The following is a 19,036-nucleotide window of genomic DNA, read 5'->3' on the forward strand; positions in this document are numbered from 1 at the left end:
AACTGCCCAAAGCCTCAGTTTACTTATCTAGAAAACCTTCATAGGAATGACACAAGGATTGAATCAGGCCAGAATAGAAGTCCTAGTAGCAATGACTTACATTTATGCAGCACTGTGTGCCAAGCACTATTCTAAGTGCTTTACCTATATTAACACATTCAATCCCCACAACACTTTATGGATAAGTAAACAGGCACAGAAGGGAGTAAGTAAGCAGTCCAAGATCACATAGGAAGTAAGCAGCAGAGGTAGGAATTCAACCCAAGCAGTGTGGCTCAGAATCTATGCCTTTAACCATTATACCATATTGCTTCTAATAAGCAATTGCTTCAAATGGTAGCTATTACGGTTATTGATAAACTACCTGATTCTTTTTTTTGGGGGGGGGTGGGTTCGCGGGCCTCTCACTGTTGTGGCCTCTCCCGTTGCGGAGCACAGGCTTCGGACGCACAGGCTCAGCGGCTAGGCCATGGGATCTTCCCGGACCGGGGCACAAACCCGTGTCCCCTGCATCGGCAGGCGAACTCTCAACCACTACGCCACCAGGGAAGCCCAAACTACCTGATTCTTAATATATCTGCCTCCTTATGTAAATTGCAAGCTCCTTGAGGACAGTAAACATGCTGACTCATCCATTACAGCTGTTAGGGGCTGGCTCTGGAGGCTCACTGCAGGGGTTAGAAGCCTACCTCCCGCGTTCACTAGCTAACTCTAAAATCTTGGACAGATTGCTTAACTTTTTAGAATGGCTGTAAGGATTAAATTATTTCCGACTTAGAAAGTACTTAGAAAAGTGAACGGCAGCTATGACAATGACATACTGATATAGTTCATTATTTGATATGAGATGTGATTTACCATCTGTCTTTCCACGATCCGGAAGAGTGCCAGAGTTCTCAACAAATATTTGCTAATCACCAACTCACCCACATTGTTTGTCTTGCTTCATGTGGGGTTCATCCTGTTTCTAAAATTACTCCTTAAAGAAAGGGCTACACCTTCAAGATAGTATCAGTAGTAATAATAGCAGCTAACTTCCACCAAAGACTTATATGCACCAGGGACTGTTCTGATTGTTTTTGTGTTTAATCATTTAATCCTCACAATGGCCCAATGTGGTCGATATTATTATCTTTACTTTTTGTGTGAGGAAACCAAAGCACAGAAAGGTTAATTTACCCAATGTCACATTAACACACAGCCCATATGTGGCAGAGTCTACGTACTTAACTACTTACACTTTGTTGTCCCTTTTGTAACTTTTTTCATATTCCACAGGATATTTAGTAGAATTCAGTATATATAAAAGTACCGGACTTCCCTGGTGGCACAGTGGTTAAGAATCCACCTGCCAATGCAGGGAACATGGGTTCGAACCCTGGTCCGTGAAGATCCCACATGCCACGGAGCAACTAAGCCCGTGCGCCACAGCTATTGAGCCTGTGCTCTAGAGCCCGTGTGCCACAACTACTGAAGCCCAAGAGCCTAGAGCCCATGCTCCACAACAAGAGAAGCCACCGCAATGAGAAGCCCGCGCACCGCAACAAAGAGTAGCCCCAGCTCGCCGCAACTAGAGAAAGCCCAGGCGCAGTAACGAAGACCCAACGCAGCCAAAAATAATTAAGAAAGAAAAAAAAAGTACCAAAAGCACTGTTGCTTGAAAAGTGTTCACTCAAAATAGCATGAATAGTAGAGAGTATTTTTTTAATGTTTGAAGTGTCTATCTAAGAAGTCATAATACTTAAAAGCCAAAGTTTCTCTTAATAGCAAATAGACTTAGTCTTTGAAAATGAGCACATTAGTTAAGCTGAATCACGAAGATGAGGTACAAGTTTTCCAGCTGTGAATGACTCAAGGGAATCGGACGTACTTCACATACTGAACATCCTATTCTGATGGGCACATAGCACAGAAATGAGGTCTCTAAAAGAAGACATAGCCCAGAGATCTGTAACAAAATCTAACCCCAAAACAAGGACTATCGATGCTTCAGGAGGCCAACATTCTTTCAACTCCCTTTGTTTTCAAAACACTTTACTGATACATTTCATACCTCCTTCCACAAACCTCTTTCCATAAAGTGGAACAATTACAAATTAAAGAAATTCTCCAGGATAAGTTAAGTGGAGACTCATCTAAATAAAATCAAGGCCTCATAACATTTAATAATTAAAAGGCCTCGTAAGAAAACAAACCAGTTGAACTAGTCTGATCCTTCAGCCAGTTAAATGGAAGAATGAATTTTCACAGCCCTGGGAAAATCTAGGTTTACAGGGCAAACTCTGAAGGGTTGAGCTCATTGTGGAGACATCTTCCTTTTCACTGGCTAAAGAGAAAAGGAAGTGAGCCATGCCCTAAAAAAATTACCACTAGAGACATTCCAGCCGATACTTGATAAGAACTGGGAAGGCTGCCATCAACTCATGGCTAGAAGATGGAAAATTTGGATTGGAATGCAGCTGACCAGGAGAAACCATGTTAGGTATGAATAAGATTTCCCATTAAATTACAAGTTTTCAACAAGGGGGTCATTTAAACCAGTCGTTTTCAAATGTTTTTGTTTTTTGTTTTCTGTGGTTTTTTTGCTGTGACACAGTGACAAATATATATAATACATTATATCATGACATATATTACATATCTGAGACACCCATATGCATACACAGAAACATTGAAACTGAAACAATGCTTACCCTTACTAGGCACAAAGCACTATGAAATTTTCAGTTCTATTCTACTTTGTGCTCCGAACACACTAGTTGAGACCTACTGGCTGAAAAACAGCTATTTAAACCAGCAGAGGAGATTCTGAGGGTATGTTTTATAATAGTGTTTATTCCTCCCTCAGAGTCCCATAGCCAACTTAAGAAAGCTGCGATGGCGCGTCTGCTCTTGGGACAAGTGACTTGTTCCTTGAGTGCTTGGGTAAAGGCCACCCAGAAGCTGGCTCTTCCAAGTCCAGCCATTCCTCACTGTGCTGACTCCTTCTCTTTCTATCCCTTGAATGTTGGGGTTCCCCCAGGGCTCTGTTTTTGGCCTTTTTCTCTTATTACTCTGAGTAACTGGATCTACTTCCATGGCTTCAAGTTACTCAGAAATCCCATTCCCTAGGCCCCAATTCTAAATGCCCATCTACGTCTAACGCATTTCCAACTGAACTGTCCCACAGATTTCAAACTTGTAAGGCCAAAATGGTACTGTAAGTACAATCTCTCTTCCCTGTCTCCTCGCCCAAATCTTTCTTTTCCAGTTTTCCTCCTCTCAAGGAAGAGCACCACACACAATCCACAGATCTGTGGATGATCATTTGCAACTTCTTTTCCTATACCTCAACATCCAATGCGTTACCAATTTTACCTTCTTAATATTCAGTGGTATGCAGGTAAATGTTTAACAGTCACCTTTCCAGGTTAAAAAAAAAAAAAAAAAAGCCCTGCCTTGCAGCACTTCTCTATTTCTGTGACGCAAATACCACACCAGGGCCAATTTCAAGCAACCGACTTGATGCCACTGAACATGGAATTGAAAAGAGACGGGCACTAATGGCTCCAGCGCACCACCATCTAATCCTCAGAACCATTTCTTATCTCCATGCCTACTGGCACTGTCTCCGGATTTCATCTTGCTTCTCCTCAACACAATAGAGTTTTTATTGACTTCCTGACTTTTTACTCATACCCTACCTCTGTGACATAGTCTCCAAAATACCTCTCTAAAATCCAGGTCTCATTATGCTTCTCCCCTGCCTAAACCCCTTCAGTGGTTCTCCACTGTCCACTCTTTATCTATATACATAAGGCCCTTGATAATTTGGTGCCCACTGACTCTTGGGCTTTGTCTCTTGCCACACCACAACCTATAACCTCTATTCCAATCACACCCACATACATCGTATTCTAAGGTATATCATACTGCTTCATGCTTCTGCACCTTTGTTTGTTCTATTCCTACTCCCTAGGACAACCTTCCCTGATTCGTTCCTTGAGTAAGCCTCTTAGGATTCAGCTCAAACTCCTTCTCCAGGAAGCTTTTCCTAAACTCCTTGGTTGGTTTGATGTATCCCACTTTTAGACCTCCAGTACATTCTATCACCTCTAACACCCTTTATTGAAATTTTTTCATATCCATCTCTTCTCACTAGACATGAGTTGTTTTTCTTTTCTTTTCTTCTTTTTTTTTGGCTGTGTTGGGTCTTTGCTGCTGCACTGGCTTTCTCTAGTTGCAGCGAGCGGGGGCTACTCTTCGTTGCAGTGTGCAGGCTTCTCATTGTGGTGGCTTCTCTTGTTGCAGAGCACGGGCCTCAGTAGTTGTGGCACACAGGCTTCAGTAGTTGTGGCTTGCAGGCTCTAGAGGGCAAGCTCAGTAGTTGTGGCACACAGGCTTAGTTGCTCCGCAGCATGTGGGATCTTCCCGGACCAGGGATTGAACCCGTGTCCCCTGCACTGGCAGGCGGACTCTTAACCACTGAGCCACCAGGGAAGTCCCTAGACATGCATTTCTTGAAGGCAAGAACTGGATCTTATTTATGGAATACCAAGTATGTAGTATGGTGATGGAACACAGTTGTTTCTCGATGAACAGTGACTCTTATCCCAGCAACTAACACCCTAAGACCAGTATATACTAATTACTCAAATATTCATTGAATGAAAACATATTGGTAAGTTCTTGCCATCTGCCCAAGGCCAAAGGACTGCTAAGACACCCAACCTATACCTTCTATATTGTCACGAAGTCCAAGATCTACTGCCATAGTCAAAGAACTTGCACTATATTTTCTTTTTTTGCTTCTTGGCCTCTGTATTAGTTTCCTGGGGCTGCCATAACAAAGGACCACATGGCTTAAACAACAAAAACTTATTTTCCTACAGTTATGGGGGCTAGACGTCTGTTACCAGGGTTACTTTCTTCTGAGGCCTCTCTCCTTGGCTTGCAGTTCACGTTCACAAGGCATTCGCCTCCTACATGTCTCCATGTCCAATTTTTCTCTTCTTGTAAATACACCAGTCATATTGGACCAGGGGGCCACCCTAATGACGTCATTTTAACTTAGTTACCTCTTTGAAGATCCTATCTCCAAATATTGTCACATTCTGAGGTACTGGAGATTAGGACTTCAACATACAAATTTTAGGGGGACACAATTCAGTCCATAACAGCTTCCTGCTAGACTGTGAGCTTCTCAAGAGGCAGGAGCTATAACTTAGTCTTTTTTTCTTAGTATCTGCTAGGCATAGCAGAGTACCTGGAACACAGCAGATTCTCAAATTATTTGTGGGATACATAAATGAAGGACCTTCAAGAAGTGTAGTCCAAATCTACGGAGTGAGGTCCCTTCCAAATGTGGTGGCCAGCACCAAGAAGAATATGGCTTTAGCCTTTCCCTGAAAGAAAGTTAGATACTGTCATGGTCTCCAGATAGCCCACTGCCAAACAGCCATCTATATAGCACCCAAAACTTAGTAGAATAATAAAATCCTTAAGACTAGACACCCAAAGCCAGTTGACAATACCCTCCTCCCTCCAGACTCATTCTGATACACCAGACTAACAGCATCATGCATGGATAGAGTCAGATTCAAAGTCAAGAGAAAACAAACACTTCTCTACCTAAAGAACAAGACGTAAAAGCTTAGAGAAATGGTTAAATGGACATCTGCCTTTTCCTACCCAAAAGGAAACTTCCTCCCCTTCACTGTTCTGTGTGATTTTGGTGGGCCTGTCAATTATGTAGTCTGCCTTCCCCACTATCAAGACAGACACATGACCTAATAAGTACCCCCCTCCCAGGAATTTGAATCCTAAGTGGGGTAACATGAAGACAGGAAATAACTGGAGGGAGTCAATTAAGCCAGTACCATGAAGGGCTCCTTGTTCACACATCCCTGAAACAGCCTCAGTTCCTACCTTTCCAAGACTTGATTGAACTTTCTTTGTTTCTGAGACCTACTTGATAGTCTTTCCCAAAAATGTCTTTTCCTTAAATTAGATAGTGCTTATTCTGTAGCTCTCAAAGAATCTTGACACATATAGTGGCCCCTAGAAGTGGAGTGTGGATAGTGGTGGGTGTAAAATATGGAAATAAAACAGGCAGTACGGATTCCCTCATCAGCGGTTAAGAAGTTGTGTTCATCATACCTGCTATGCCAGCACAAAGCAGCCAACTACATTATTCCCTCCTATATTTTGGGACACAGTCCACATGCCTCCCCAGGCTAAATCTTTGGGAAGCTGATAGGAAAATCTCAAGGTACTGGATTGTATGGCTATTTCTGACAGCTTTTGGTTAAGTCCAAGAAATGACTTAGGCCATCTTGGCTGAAGCTATCTGAATGCAAAGAAGAGAATTCTGCCTCATGTAGACTGGCCCTTTCTCCTGGTAGGAATCCATGATGACAGAGTCAGATCATGAAGGACTTTAAATTTGAATCAATGAATCAATGAAAATGCTAGAAAAACACAGGAAGGAAGGAAACATAGCAAAAGATAAGATGGGGATGGAGAGAATGGGGCCAAGACTGGTCCCCCAAGTACCTCCTGATGTATATTCCCTCCCTGGCAAAGAGCTAAGTGCTGGAATAAGGCCACAGGGTAAGGAACAAGCTAGCATTGCCTTTATCCTAGAGTCAAAAAGACAGGCACCAAAATTAAGGGCTGAAGGGTGGAAAGAGAAGCAAGGCCTACTTCTAAGAGAAATCCCCGGGCTAGGGCCCAGAGGCAAACCTTGATCTACAGAGTGAAAAATGCATATACACCAGCAGGTGTTACATTGAGTTAAGCTGCCATTGAAACCATGGAAAATAAAAACTTGTCACTGCCCCAAAATCAATCTCCAGGTATCCTAACTCATACCACCAGAATGTGAGCTGCCTGAAATAATATACCCCCATTAGGAAACTCCTTTTCAAATGTGTCCATGGAATTCATATGAAGCAAAAGAGCAGGTTCAGCCAACGCAGACACATAAGGCAGTGAAGTACACCAACCGTCCATACATGTATCTCAAATACTGAAGGAAAAAAATCTAATCATGGAGCAATAATACCCAAATACAATGACCTCTGTAACATCCAAGACTATTACCAACCTAACATCCAAGTTAAGGTGTACCAGCAACTTTCTACAAAAGAACACAGGGACCACACAATTTATATGCAGACAAGGAAAAACAGGAAGAGATCGACTCTGGAAAACAGATTCTATGGTAGAAATAAATGTAGAAAGAAATTATATTTCTTGAGCTGTACTAAGAGAATAATTTTGATTTACAAAGAGTCTAAATCAGATACTGTTTATCTCAAACTGCCTACATCCTATCAGTTTATATGCTGTGATACCTGGGAAGTTGGTTACCAAATAAAGCCATTTCAAAAGGGGCTGCTGGATAGAACTCTGCGTGATGGCCCACCTTCCTCTGTGGGAAGTGAGCTCAGATGCTGTGATGTACCATGCAGAACCACGGTATCCGCAGCAGTGGTTCCTAGAATGGTCCCTCCAGGAGCACTACTGGCATAAGGCATCCTTTTCTTACATCTTCTTGGAACTCTGTCACCCACAAGCAATACCACCTACACTGCATTTCTATTAAATGGCACAGAATTGCTTGGAAGCAGAGAAAGTGTTTCAATTTCGTATGGCTAGGATCTGCCCCTTACTTGCTTAGGGTGGGGAAATATAACTGCCCAGACCCACTGCATTCACTCATCATTGTCATTAACTGCCCTGAGAAAAGCCATTAGAGACAAACTATAAGGAATATTTATGCTTTGTGAGCAAAGGAAAGAACATAAGGTGGGTGGAGTCACAGATGAGCAAGGGCAGGCTGAGAATGATTCTGCTGAAGATATTTTAACACTGATGAACACTAGGCCATCATTTGGCTTATTAAAATAGTTCTGGGTAGTGAGAGAGAAGCTGGCACATTTTCCTGTAGATGAGATAGCCCTAGGGGTTTGAACAGCAGTTGGAACACAGCTGCCATGGCTAAAACCAAGCAAGTACAGATGTCACACCAAAGTAGAAGCAATTTCATACCATTCCACACTGCCAAGTTTAAAATGCCAATGGAGGAAGAGTATTGAAGGAAGTCTTTAAAATAGACCAAATAACTACTTTAAATACCAATTCTGTGTGTAACTAAAATTTTTGCTATTGAGGTCCATGAGTGACAGATACCACTGTTCAGAGAGCTCAGTCAAAAATCTCCCTGCTCGGCAAGATGAACGCAATACAAGGTGCTGTTCTTCAAGCTTGGAGCAAATTGAGTCACTATACATGACACTTTATAACTCCAAAATGTCTTTTTAAGAAAATGTCCTTCTAGGTAATCTTTTTCTCCTTCAATGGTTGTTTTCCTTATAAGTAGAGCTTATCTATCACTTCCTATGTTCTTAACTGATATACAAAAGCACATGGTACCATATCACAGTACTCATTTCCCTGAGAAAGATAAACCAAACCGACTTACCAAAGGCCTTCTTAGGTTCTATTAACTTCAAGGTAAAGAGTTCCTCTTTTTTTAATTCCTTTAACTTCTTAGCAACATCAAAGTGACGCCACCCAAGGATAGTTTCTCCATTGATGGCTTCAATGTGATCCCCCACACAGATTGTTTTAACTGAGTCAATTATGCTGCCATCTTTAATTCTCTGAAAGAAAATGAAGGGTAATACTTAATATAAAATAGCACTGTGTAACATTACTTATCGTGCTCTTGAGACATTACATACAATATACTGACACATCAACAAGGCAGTTTAATGTTCAGTTAAAGACAGAAGCCCAAACAACAAAGACAACCATCCTACTCCCAACCATTCTTTTTTTTTTTTTTTTTTTTTTTTTTTTTGCGGTACGGGGGCCTCTCACTGTTGTGACCCCTCCCGTTGCGGAGCACAGGCTCCGGACGCACAGGCTCAGCGGCCATGGCTCGCGGGCCCAGCCGCTCCGGGGCATGTGGGATCCTCCTGGACCGGGGCACGAACCCGTGTCCCCTGCATCGGCAGGCGGACTCTCAACCGCTGCGCCACCAGGGAAGTCCCCCAACCATTCTTATTTATCATTCAGAATTCAGCTTCCATCACAGTCACCACCTCCTCTGAGTAGCTTTTCCTGACACCTCCCAGCCCACTCCAAGACTAGGTAAGGTGCCACTCTCATGTAGTACTTTCTGCTACATAAGTTGAGCTCTAAGCTAGGTACTTTACATTCGCCATCTCAATTAATTTTAACAAACTTTATGAGAGTCTCATGTCTCGATCAGAAGATCAAGGAATTTGCCAAGTTCAACAAACCATACTGCAATTGTTCATTTATCTCTCAGTCTCCACTACTGAACTGTAATATCCTTGGGGACAGAGATGGTCTTCTTCACCACTGCCCTTTGCCTAGCACAACATCTGCACAGAAAAGTCCCTCCATAAATGATTGTTGAATCATTTCAACATGAGGCCCATTACATCAGAATAAAGCTTGAGCTTCTTCTACCAGCTACAGTTTTTTAAACCTTAGTTACAAATGCAAGACAAGAATTGGTAGTTAAGAATATTGATACTTGGGCTTCCCTGGTGGCGCAGTGGTTGAGAGTCCGCCTGCCGATACAGGGGACGCGGGTTCGTGCCCCGGTCCGGGAAGATCCCACATGCCACGGAGCGGCTGGGCCCATGAGCCATGGCTGCTGAGCCTGCGCGTCCGGAGCCTGTGCTCCGCAACGGGAGAGGCCACACAGTGAGAGGCCCGCGTACTGCAAAAAAAAAAAAAAAAAAAAAGAATATTGATACTTAAGAGACAGGTGTGGTTACCAGTTGTGGAGCCAATGAGAAGGATGTTATACCATCGCTTTTCATTCATATATCTTAGGTGAGGAGAACTTAGGACCCAAGGAGAAATATCAAATTGGTCTTTCCTAACTCTATCATAGGTATGTACAATATATCAGTAGCACAGAGTTTCAAGATGAGGTGTAAGACTCCCTAACATAATCCTAAGAATTTCTGAAAAGATTTTAGGGACGGAAGCTCCAGAAAACTCTGCACAGGTAACAGCCCCACAGAGGATGTACAAATTCTTCAACAGTGGTGAGGAACACGGCAAAATGCAGGCCACAGTCTGCCTCGGGCATCACAAATCCTTTGTGAGAATGACAGGCTGGAAATATTAGGGGCTGCTGCTATTGTGTAACTGAAGTGTGTGTATTCCCCACTCTTGCCAGGTGGAGTAACAACATCTTCTGAGGCAGCAGGGGATTGATTACTGCGTCCACGAGTTGAGAGACAAACCGATCTCAAGTACCCCAACATCTCCATAATACTGTCATAAGAAAAAACAAGTTGTAGAAGACTAACCTAGAAAGGTTGGGCATTTTTAATTTTTAAATTGTATTACAATTTTAAATTATACCAAAACTTACAGTGGGTTTCTTTTTCACCCCCCCCCCAATTTTAAGAACACTGATATGTTCATTGTAATAACTGTTAACAGGCTTTATGCTAATGACACAATAATGCTTATTCACACGGAGATTATTGTCATTACAGGTAGTTAATTTTAAAGGAAAAAAACCAGAAATTTCATAATCTAAGTGACAATGTTTTTTTAGTAAGTCCATATTTGACACATAAACTAGAGAAACAAACAAGGGTAACAAACACTGTACTGAGTGGTAACAAACCACTCAGTACACCTGGAGTTTTCAAACTGTCATAGAAACATAAGTGAGATTAAACAAAAGATTAGAGTTTAAAGAAACAAAGCAAAAAAATGTAATATTCTGTCATCTAACCTTTCTTAAGTCACTAGAGAATATGAAAATCTATAACTCTGACTTTCTTCATTTTTATTCTAAGTTGTTTCTTGATACATTCTGAACCTATTTTTTCCTTTGATCAACTATACCATACAAATTTCAGTTCCACATATTTTTAGTTTAAGACTTACTGTTGTAATTTTATTAAAAATAAGCACTATATAAAACTAAATGAAAGACTTTAAAGACATGTATGAATCTTACCAGTAAATTAAATGGCAGAGTAACAGAAATCTAGGGTCACCAGGACCTATGAGTAGCCACAGGTCACAAGAAAGGTGCCCAGAGAGAGGGAGGAAGGGCAATTACCAGAAGTCAGCAGGTAGCAAGGTGAGAATCCAGGTGGGCAAGAGAAAAGTCAATGCATATGTAATCATCAGGGCCAGTGGATAAGAATCTGGGATGAAGAGAGAGGAAAATCGACATAAGAAACTTGGAGAAAGGCACCATAGGTGAATCAGATATAGAAGCAAAGTGGGAGACACTGATGATATATTTTGTGGGTGACCTGAGCCTTAGCTTCCTAAATAGATAGAATAAAGAATGAGGTAGCGGGCTTCCCTGATGGCGCAGTGGTTGAGAGTCCGCCTGCCGATGCATGGGACACGGGTTCGTGCCCCGGTCCGGGAAGATCCCACATGCCGCGGAGCGGCTGGGCCTGTGAGCCGTGGCCGCTAAGCCTGCGCATCCGGAGCCTGTGCTCCGCAATGGGAGAGGCCGCAACAGTGAGAGGCCCGCATACCGCAAAAAAAAAAAAAAAAAAAAGAATGAGGTAGCAACTGAAACAAGTTTCTGCAATTTAATATACTTTAATAATCATACCATAACTTGATATAGATTAATAATATTGCTAAAAGTGCTACTCGGGCACAAAGGACCAGCAAGAAAAAAGAGGCATTAATTCTATATTTATATTTACTGAGTTACTTAATATCATTCTCTTAAACACTTAGAACTTTCTCTCATCTGGCTTTGGAGCTTGATGCTGCAAAATGTGAAGACAACATTAAATATTTTTTGGAAGGTAGGATTTACAATATTATTAAACGTAGAGGTTCCCAAACATTTCAGACCGTTATTATATTAACTTCTATTAACTCATCCCATATAGTTACAAAATTCTATCTTCTCATCACAAATCCGCAGAACTCTAGGGTGGCATCCCACCATCCTCAAAGTCTTAAGCATTGACTCGAGGTCGTTTGAGCCGACCCTGCCCACATGGTCAGCAACTCTGAGTCTCTGCTGCTGACCCTCCAAACACTGTCCTCAAACCTTGTTCATAATAATAAACATGCAGACAACAATTGTAAATAGCTATTTCATTTAGTCCTAACACACCTGGGAGGGGAAATATTTAATATTCCTTTAGTGAATGAAGAAATCAAAGCACAGTGATGACATGGCTTAACCAAAATAACACAGCTAATAAATAAGAAAACTGGTTTTCAAAGAGAGGTGGTATAATTATGAGACATCATGCTCTTTCCTCAAAACACTCCCAATCAAACAGATCTAACTAACCCAAATGTCTGGTTAAGAAAGAAAGAAAGTCACATGAATAATTCAAGATCTTCTGACTCAAGACCGGAGTTTGGGGTTGTAGTTATCCAAGATGATCTATCACCTTGATAATCATTTTACGATACTAAGTGTATCAAATCAATACATTGTACACCTTAAATTTACACCATGTTATATGTCAACTATACCTCAATAAAGCTGGAAAAAGGTGACCTATCATCTTTGAACTTTTTTTTTTTTTTACAAACTCCACCCTCCTACTTTACTTTTTCTTACCTCTACTAAAGCTGTTCTTCATCTATATCATGGCCTCCAGATCTCAAATATTACCTCTTTTCTCAGATCACCACTTCTATTCTTGCTTTACATGCCTCTTCTCAGAGATCCTAGCTTCCATCCCAGAACTGCCCCCGCCCCCGCCCCCCGAGTCCCTTAATCTTGTACAATTATTAGTTCTGGATAAATAATCAAAATATTAGAAATATATGAGTACCATATTTCTCAAAGGATCATGCTAAAATGTGATTTAGTTCTAGTAAAGTAAAAGTATCCCAAAGTATACAGATTTCTATAAGATATTCTGAAAATGACAGTTCTGTGGTTATTTATAAGTTACTTCAATTCTAAATCAACTTAGGTTTTCATTTCTTAATTGCATAGTATAAGCCCTTATTTTTATTTTGAATCTATAAGTATTCTCTTCTGTTAAACTAGGGAAAAGGAAACAAGAGTTCGGAGGTCAAATCTGGCCTACCACTTGTTTTTATACGACCCATGAGTTATGAATGGTTTTACCTTTTTTAATGGTTGGGAAAAAATAAAAGAATATCTGTGACATGTGAAAATTATACAAAATTCAGATTACAGTGTCCATAAAGAAGATTTTACTAAAAGACATCTATGCTCATAGTTTAAGTATTGTATATAACTTCTGTGCTACAACGTTGAGTTGAGTAGTTGCAACAAAGATTGTATGACCCTAAAATTTAATGAAGCCTAAAATATTCACTACCTGGCCCTTTATAGAAAATGTATGCCAACTCTGGTCTTGAACTATTTTAGGAATTTGTAGAGTTTGTTGTAAGTATACTCTGATTTTTCTGATTAAGTTATTTATATATATTTTCCTGGGAAATGTTAAGACTTGGGTACAAAAGTTATACATGTTTAAGTCTGCTGTCTTTCCACCTGAAGAGGCTTATCAGTGAGAACCATGTGGTACTAGTAAATACATTTCTCTGCCATCGATCTCATCTCCTAAGTATGTGATGATTTGTTGTTGTTGCTATTTATTAAGTTATTAGCTATCAATTATAAGTACTATCAAACATTTCAGAGGTGTCATCAGTTTATACCCAAATAATCCTATAAAGTAGGTGCTAATATTCCATTTGAGAGAAGGCACAGAAATGACTTTAATGACTTGTCCAAGGTCACACAGCAAGTAAATAAATGGTTGAAGCAAGACCAAAAGCAGGCCTGATTCTAAAGTCCGTGGTCCTATACACCACTGCACTGCCTTCCTAATCATGGACTCCTTCCTCCTCACCCTTGTCTGAATCCCCACAACACTGTTCTCTTACATCAACCTTCACTGATTTGCAGCCACTGCTAAAAGCATATCAAGTACTCATTTCAGCAGCACATACACTAAAATTGGAACCATACAGAGAAGATTAGCATAGTCCCCAAACAAGGATGACATGCGAACTCTTGGAACATTACATTTTTTCTGCTTATCTTGGCAAAAACACTGGAAGAGTGAGCCAGAAATTAACAAAATTGATTACTTTAAGGAGTGGGGAAAATGAGTAAATGGGGATCACAGAAGGAGCGACATCTCTGAATACATCTTTTATTATAGTTTTAACTTTTGAAACCATTTTACATACTCAGAAAATTAAATCAACATGAGAGGAAAAACTCAAACTCAATTTGAATAGAAGCAAATGGATTCAACAGTATTTCAAATGAATAAAATTCATGGGGTGGGTGGGGGAGGGTTCCCTGGTGGCACAGTCGTTGAGAGTCCGCCTGCCGATGCAGGGGACACGGGTTCGTGCCCCGGTCCGGGAGGATCCCACATGCCCCGGAGCGGCTGGGCCTGCGAGCCATGGCCGCTGAGCCTGCGCGTCCGGAGCCTGTGCTCCGCAACGGGAGAGGCCACAACAGTGAGAGGCCCGCGTACAGAAGAAGAAAAGAAAAAAAATCATGGGGTGGGGGAAGGAGGGGCAAGTGAGAACCTATTCCAAGTTAACTTCTGAAGAGAATACTTTGTGTACATACATTTAAAGACAAAAAAATGCATAGAAATCTTGAACTCTTAATAGATTTTTCAGAGTACAAATACAGCAATTCTGAAACTATTTTATGTATATTGTAGAACTAAGGAAATAAGTAAATATTTCAATAATCTTGAGAGCAAATATTTTAGTGGGGAAGCCAAGGTAGCACCTTGTGGGGCAGGATTAGATTGGAGGCATAATTATGAAATCATAATTCCTAAAATACATGTTTTCTAACCCTTTCTGTGGTAACTGAAAGGACCTAGGAACACTGACACTCAGGTAGCAATGAATGCATGCGACCAGCTCAGATCTTGATTTTGAAATACCCATCCTCACTAAAAAAGAGAGCTCCTTGAAGAATGGTTGATTCCAAGCCTGGGGAAAACAAGATAAAAGATGATCGTAGAACATCTTGTTGTACCAGAAAGGAAGGAATTGCTCAATAAAATAATGGGAGGCAGGTCAAAAGGATACAGGAGCCAGCTGAAAAGGACTCCTGCAGGACAAATCTCAGGAAACTGGAGTATCAAAATAAATGATGGTAATGGACCCACTGAATAAGAAATTGACAACTAATAAGGACCTACTGTATAGCACAGGGAACTCTTCTCAATACTCTGTAATGACCTACATGGGAAAAGAATCTAAAAAAGAGTAGATTTATGTATATGTATCTGATTCACTTTGCTGTACAGCAGAAACTAACACAACATTGTATAATCAACTATATTCCAATAAAAATTAATTTAAAAATCATGTGTTCATTGTTAATAGATAATAAATAAGTGGAGTGCTTTATTATAATAGAATGTTTTAAAAATATATATAGGAAATGATGGAATTAGAAAGACCACCATTTTGCAACCATTAAAGACCGAGTCAGGCAAGACTCATCAATAGATGCTAAGTGTGTGGGGTGTGACTAAGAGAACAAGATATATACATAATCTCAAAGTATCTCTCCACAAATTATTAATTACAAAGGAAAATATAACTTTGCAGTGAATAAGACTGGCAGCCACCACCTTACACAAGGGAAAAAATTAACATCATGAATAGTGAGACAAACCAATAAAATGCATCTTCTGAGGTAATACACTGAGAAGGACACAACATCACTTATCTAATTTTCTTGCCAAAAATGCATAATAACCGGTTTCACAACATAAAGAGACATCAGAAAAGTCCAAATTGAGGGATATTCTATAAAAGGCTGAGGAACTATTCTAGAGTAAAGATGACTAAAAAGACATGATAACTAAATGAAATACATGATCCTGTATTGGACTTATTCCAGGAAAAAAATGCATTACTAGGACAACTGATAAAATTGCAATATGGACATTAGATTAGTTTGACAGTATTGTATCGCTGTTAGTTTTTCTGAATTTCATAACTGTACTGTAGGTATACTAAAGAGAATATCTTTGTTCTTAGAAACTACATTCTGAAGTATTACTGGATAAAGAGACATAATACATGCACTCCACTTTTTCCAATGGTTCAGGAAAAATTACATATATGTATATGTGTGTTTAAGAGAATAAAGCAAATGTGGCAAATGGTAAAACTTTTTTGATTAAAGGGTATCATGTGAGTTCTTTGTTATTACACTCTTTCAGTAAGTCTGAAATCATGCCCTCCACAATTTTTAAAACATCATATCAACCTTGTACACAGTATGATATTCATTTCTTTTCTAAGTTGAACTGTAAGTTGGAGGTTTGGCTTAGGCTCCACTTTCTCTTTGACACCATGTTCTCTGTCCCCACAGGGCTAGTGACTAGTAATCTGAGGCAGGCACATGTCTGAAGGGACATAAAAAAATAGAAACACAAGCTCTGGACATCAGAGGCTAAGATCTAAAAAATCCATGCGTGTTTGCAAAACTTCCAAGCCCTTCCCTTGCAAAACTTCCAAGCCCTTCCCTGATGACATTAGAATGGCATTGCTCCATGTACCTCATGTCCTGAGCTTCCCCCAGATAATCCCACATGACTTTCCCAACTCACGGATTTTCCATTTGGTCACCCGCTCAACCTTCAGCAGAGTCATATCTTTTGCAGAGCTAAAAATAGCCATTCTATCAAGTGGGAAGTTAATTAAAGTACTATTTACAGTTAAGAAGATAACTTCCCTAAGGCTATTTTTTTCAGTGATGACAATGCATCAGCAAATCAAGGATCTGGACCAAAAAAAGGCATGAAATTTTATCACTAATTCTAAGCTCAGTGGGTAGGATTGCCAGCTCTGGAGTCAGATCGCTTGGATTCAAATCCTGAATTTGTCCAGCTGCATTAACTCTGGGCAAGCTGCTTAACCTTCCCAAACCTGTTTCTACATCTATAACAGTTGATAATAGTGCCTACCCAGAGATGAACCTCACAGACATGTTGAGCAAAAGCCAGAAACAGCAGAGTACATAATATGTGATTCCACTTGCATGAAGTTCAAAAACAAGCAAAACTATGGTGATAGAGGTCAAAATAGTGGCTACCTTTGTGGGGGAAGGGTACTGACCGAGAAGGAGCACAAGGGAGGCTTCTGGGTGAGGGAAATGAAATTTCCCTTACTCTAGGTGGTGTTTACACAGATCTGTAAACATTCGTTAAAGGTGTACATCTGTTACATCTCAACAAAAAAGTAATTAAAAAGAAAACATGATACCAAATGGAATTGTTGTGAGCATTAAAAAAAAAAAAATCCCACCATGTGAACAGTTCCCCATATTCACAGTTCCACATCCATAGATTCAACCAACCTGGACTGCATTACACTGTAATGTTTACTATTGAAAAAAATCTGAGTGGACCCACACATTTCAAACCTGTGTTGTTAAAGAGTCAACTGTATATGTTCAGATATTTTTGAAGAGCATTTTTTTTTTTTTTTTGGCGGGACGCGGGCCTCTCACTGTTGTGGCCTCTCCTGTTGCAGAGCACAGGCTCCGGACACGCAGGCTTAGCGGCCATGGCTCACGAGCCTAGCTGCTCCACGGCATGTGGGATCTTCCCAGACCGGGACACGAACCCGTGTCCCCTGCATCGGCAGGCAGACTCTCAACCACTGCACCACCAGGAAAGCCCACTGAAGAGCATTTTTTTAAAGAAAATAAGGTGGCCAAAAATATGTGCTCTTGGAAATAACACAAAATCAATGGCAATCAGCATGGAAGTCACATGCTGACGAGCAACAGACCTACAAGATCCCATGAGGATAAGTAGGCACCAGGGCCAGGCTTTCCTTTTCAGTAAATGCTAAATTCTAGAGGAAGTTTAATCTGAAGGAAAAAAAAAAAAATCAAAAAAAAAAAAAAAATCAAGGAAAGAGTAAACAAAAGAATGGTGTTGGGACTTCCCTGGTGGTGCAGTGGTTAAGAATCCGCCTGCCAATGCAGGCGACGCAGTTCGAGCCCTGGTCCAGGAAGATCCCACATGCTGCAGAGCAACTAAGCCCACACACGGCAGTTCCTGAAGCCCCCCGCTCGCCGCAACGGAGAAGCCACCACAATAAGAGGTCCGTGCAATGCAGCAAAGAGTAGCCCCTGCTCGCCGCAACTAGAGAAAGCCCACGCGCAGCAAAGGAGACCCAACCCAGCAAAAATGAATTAAATAAAATAAATTAATTTTAAAAAAAAGAATAGTGTCTTTGAAACATTTTTTAAAGGAAACATTACCAACCCATCCATCGCTGTCGAGTCAGCTCTCACTCCAAAGATCATTTCAAACTTTCTCTGACCTGGTAGATTTTCATATAATATAGATTATATGTTACCCTCAGTTAAGTCACACAGTTATTTTTTAAGACTTACCTTTATAAAAGCATAGCCAGCACCATTATCTGTAATGGTGAGACCAAGTGAATCCTCAGATTTATACACATTCACTTCTTTTTTGATCCCTTTCACATGGGCAAATATGAAATCTTCAAGACCTATCTGTGCTCCTAAGAGTTTTCCCATGTCAACTTTAGGTGTATTTAAAGTGCAATATAAGATCTGCAAAGAGAAAGAAATATTTTAGGTCAGTTTCCACCAGGAAAACATTCTGATCATTAGTTTATTTAATACTTGAGTGAAATAGTCCTCAATTTATGATGTAAGCAGTTATATCATTAACGTTAGGTGATATGAACTGTTTCCTATAGGCCAAGCTCTGTGTTAAGCAATTTATATCCATTATCATATTTAATCCCCACAATAGCTTTATAAATACATTATCGTCTCCATATTACCAATAAGAAAATCAAGACTTAATGAAAGTAAGCAATTTGTCTAAGGTCACAAAGATATTATTTGTCAGAGCCAGGATTCAAGCTCAGGTCTCACCAACTTCGTAGTGGTTTACACTCCTATGTTACTTGCCATTTACAATGTTGACATCGAAGGTTGTGTTCCCAAAGGTGGGGTCATGATATGTAT

At 40.4% G+C, this 19,036-nt stretch overlaps 1 protein-coding gene and 1 non-coding gene across 2 annotated transcripts in view; one reads left to right on the forward strand and one right to left on the reverse strand.

Annotated features, from left to right (window-relative positions):
- GIPC2 (GIPC PDZ domain containing family member 2) overlaps window positions 1–19,036 on the reverse strand; it is an 88,531-nt gene that overhangs the window by 40,713 nt on the left and 28,782 nt on the right. Inside the window, exons 2-3 of the mRNA XM_030866031.3 lie at window positions 18,428–18,613; window positions 8,468–8,648 (exon numbers count right to left, since the gene is read on the reverse strand). Coding sequence (XP_030721891.1) covers window positions 8,468–8,648; window positions 18,428–18,613 — 367 coding nt within the window. The remainder of the gene's footprint in view (window positions 1–8,467; window positions 8,649–18,427; window positions 18,614–19,036) is intronic.
- LOC115858397 (U6 spliceosomal RNA) lies at window positions 13,955–14,061 on the forward strand. Its single transcript, XR_004041633.1, has one exon. It is a non-coding gene; the product is annotated as a U6 spliceosomal RNA (small nuclear RNA).

The sequence above is a fragment of the Globicephala melas genome, chromosome 1, assembly GCF_963455315.2.
Source record: "Globicephala melas chromosome 1, mGloMel1.2, whole genome shotgun sequence".
Taxonomy (NCBI): Eukaryota; Metazoa; Chordata; class Mammalia; order Artiodactyla; family Delphinidae; genus Globicephala; species Globicephala melas.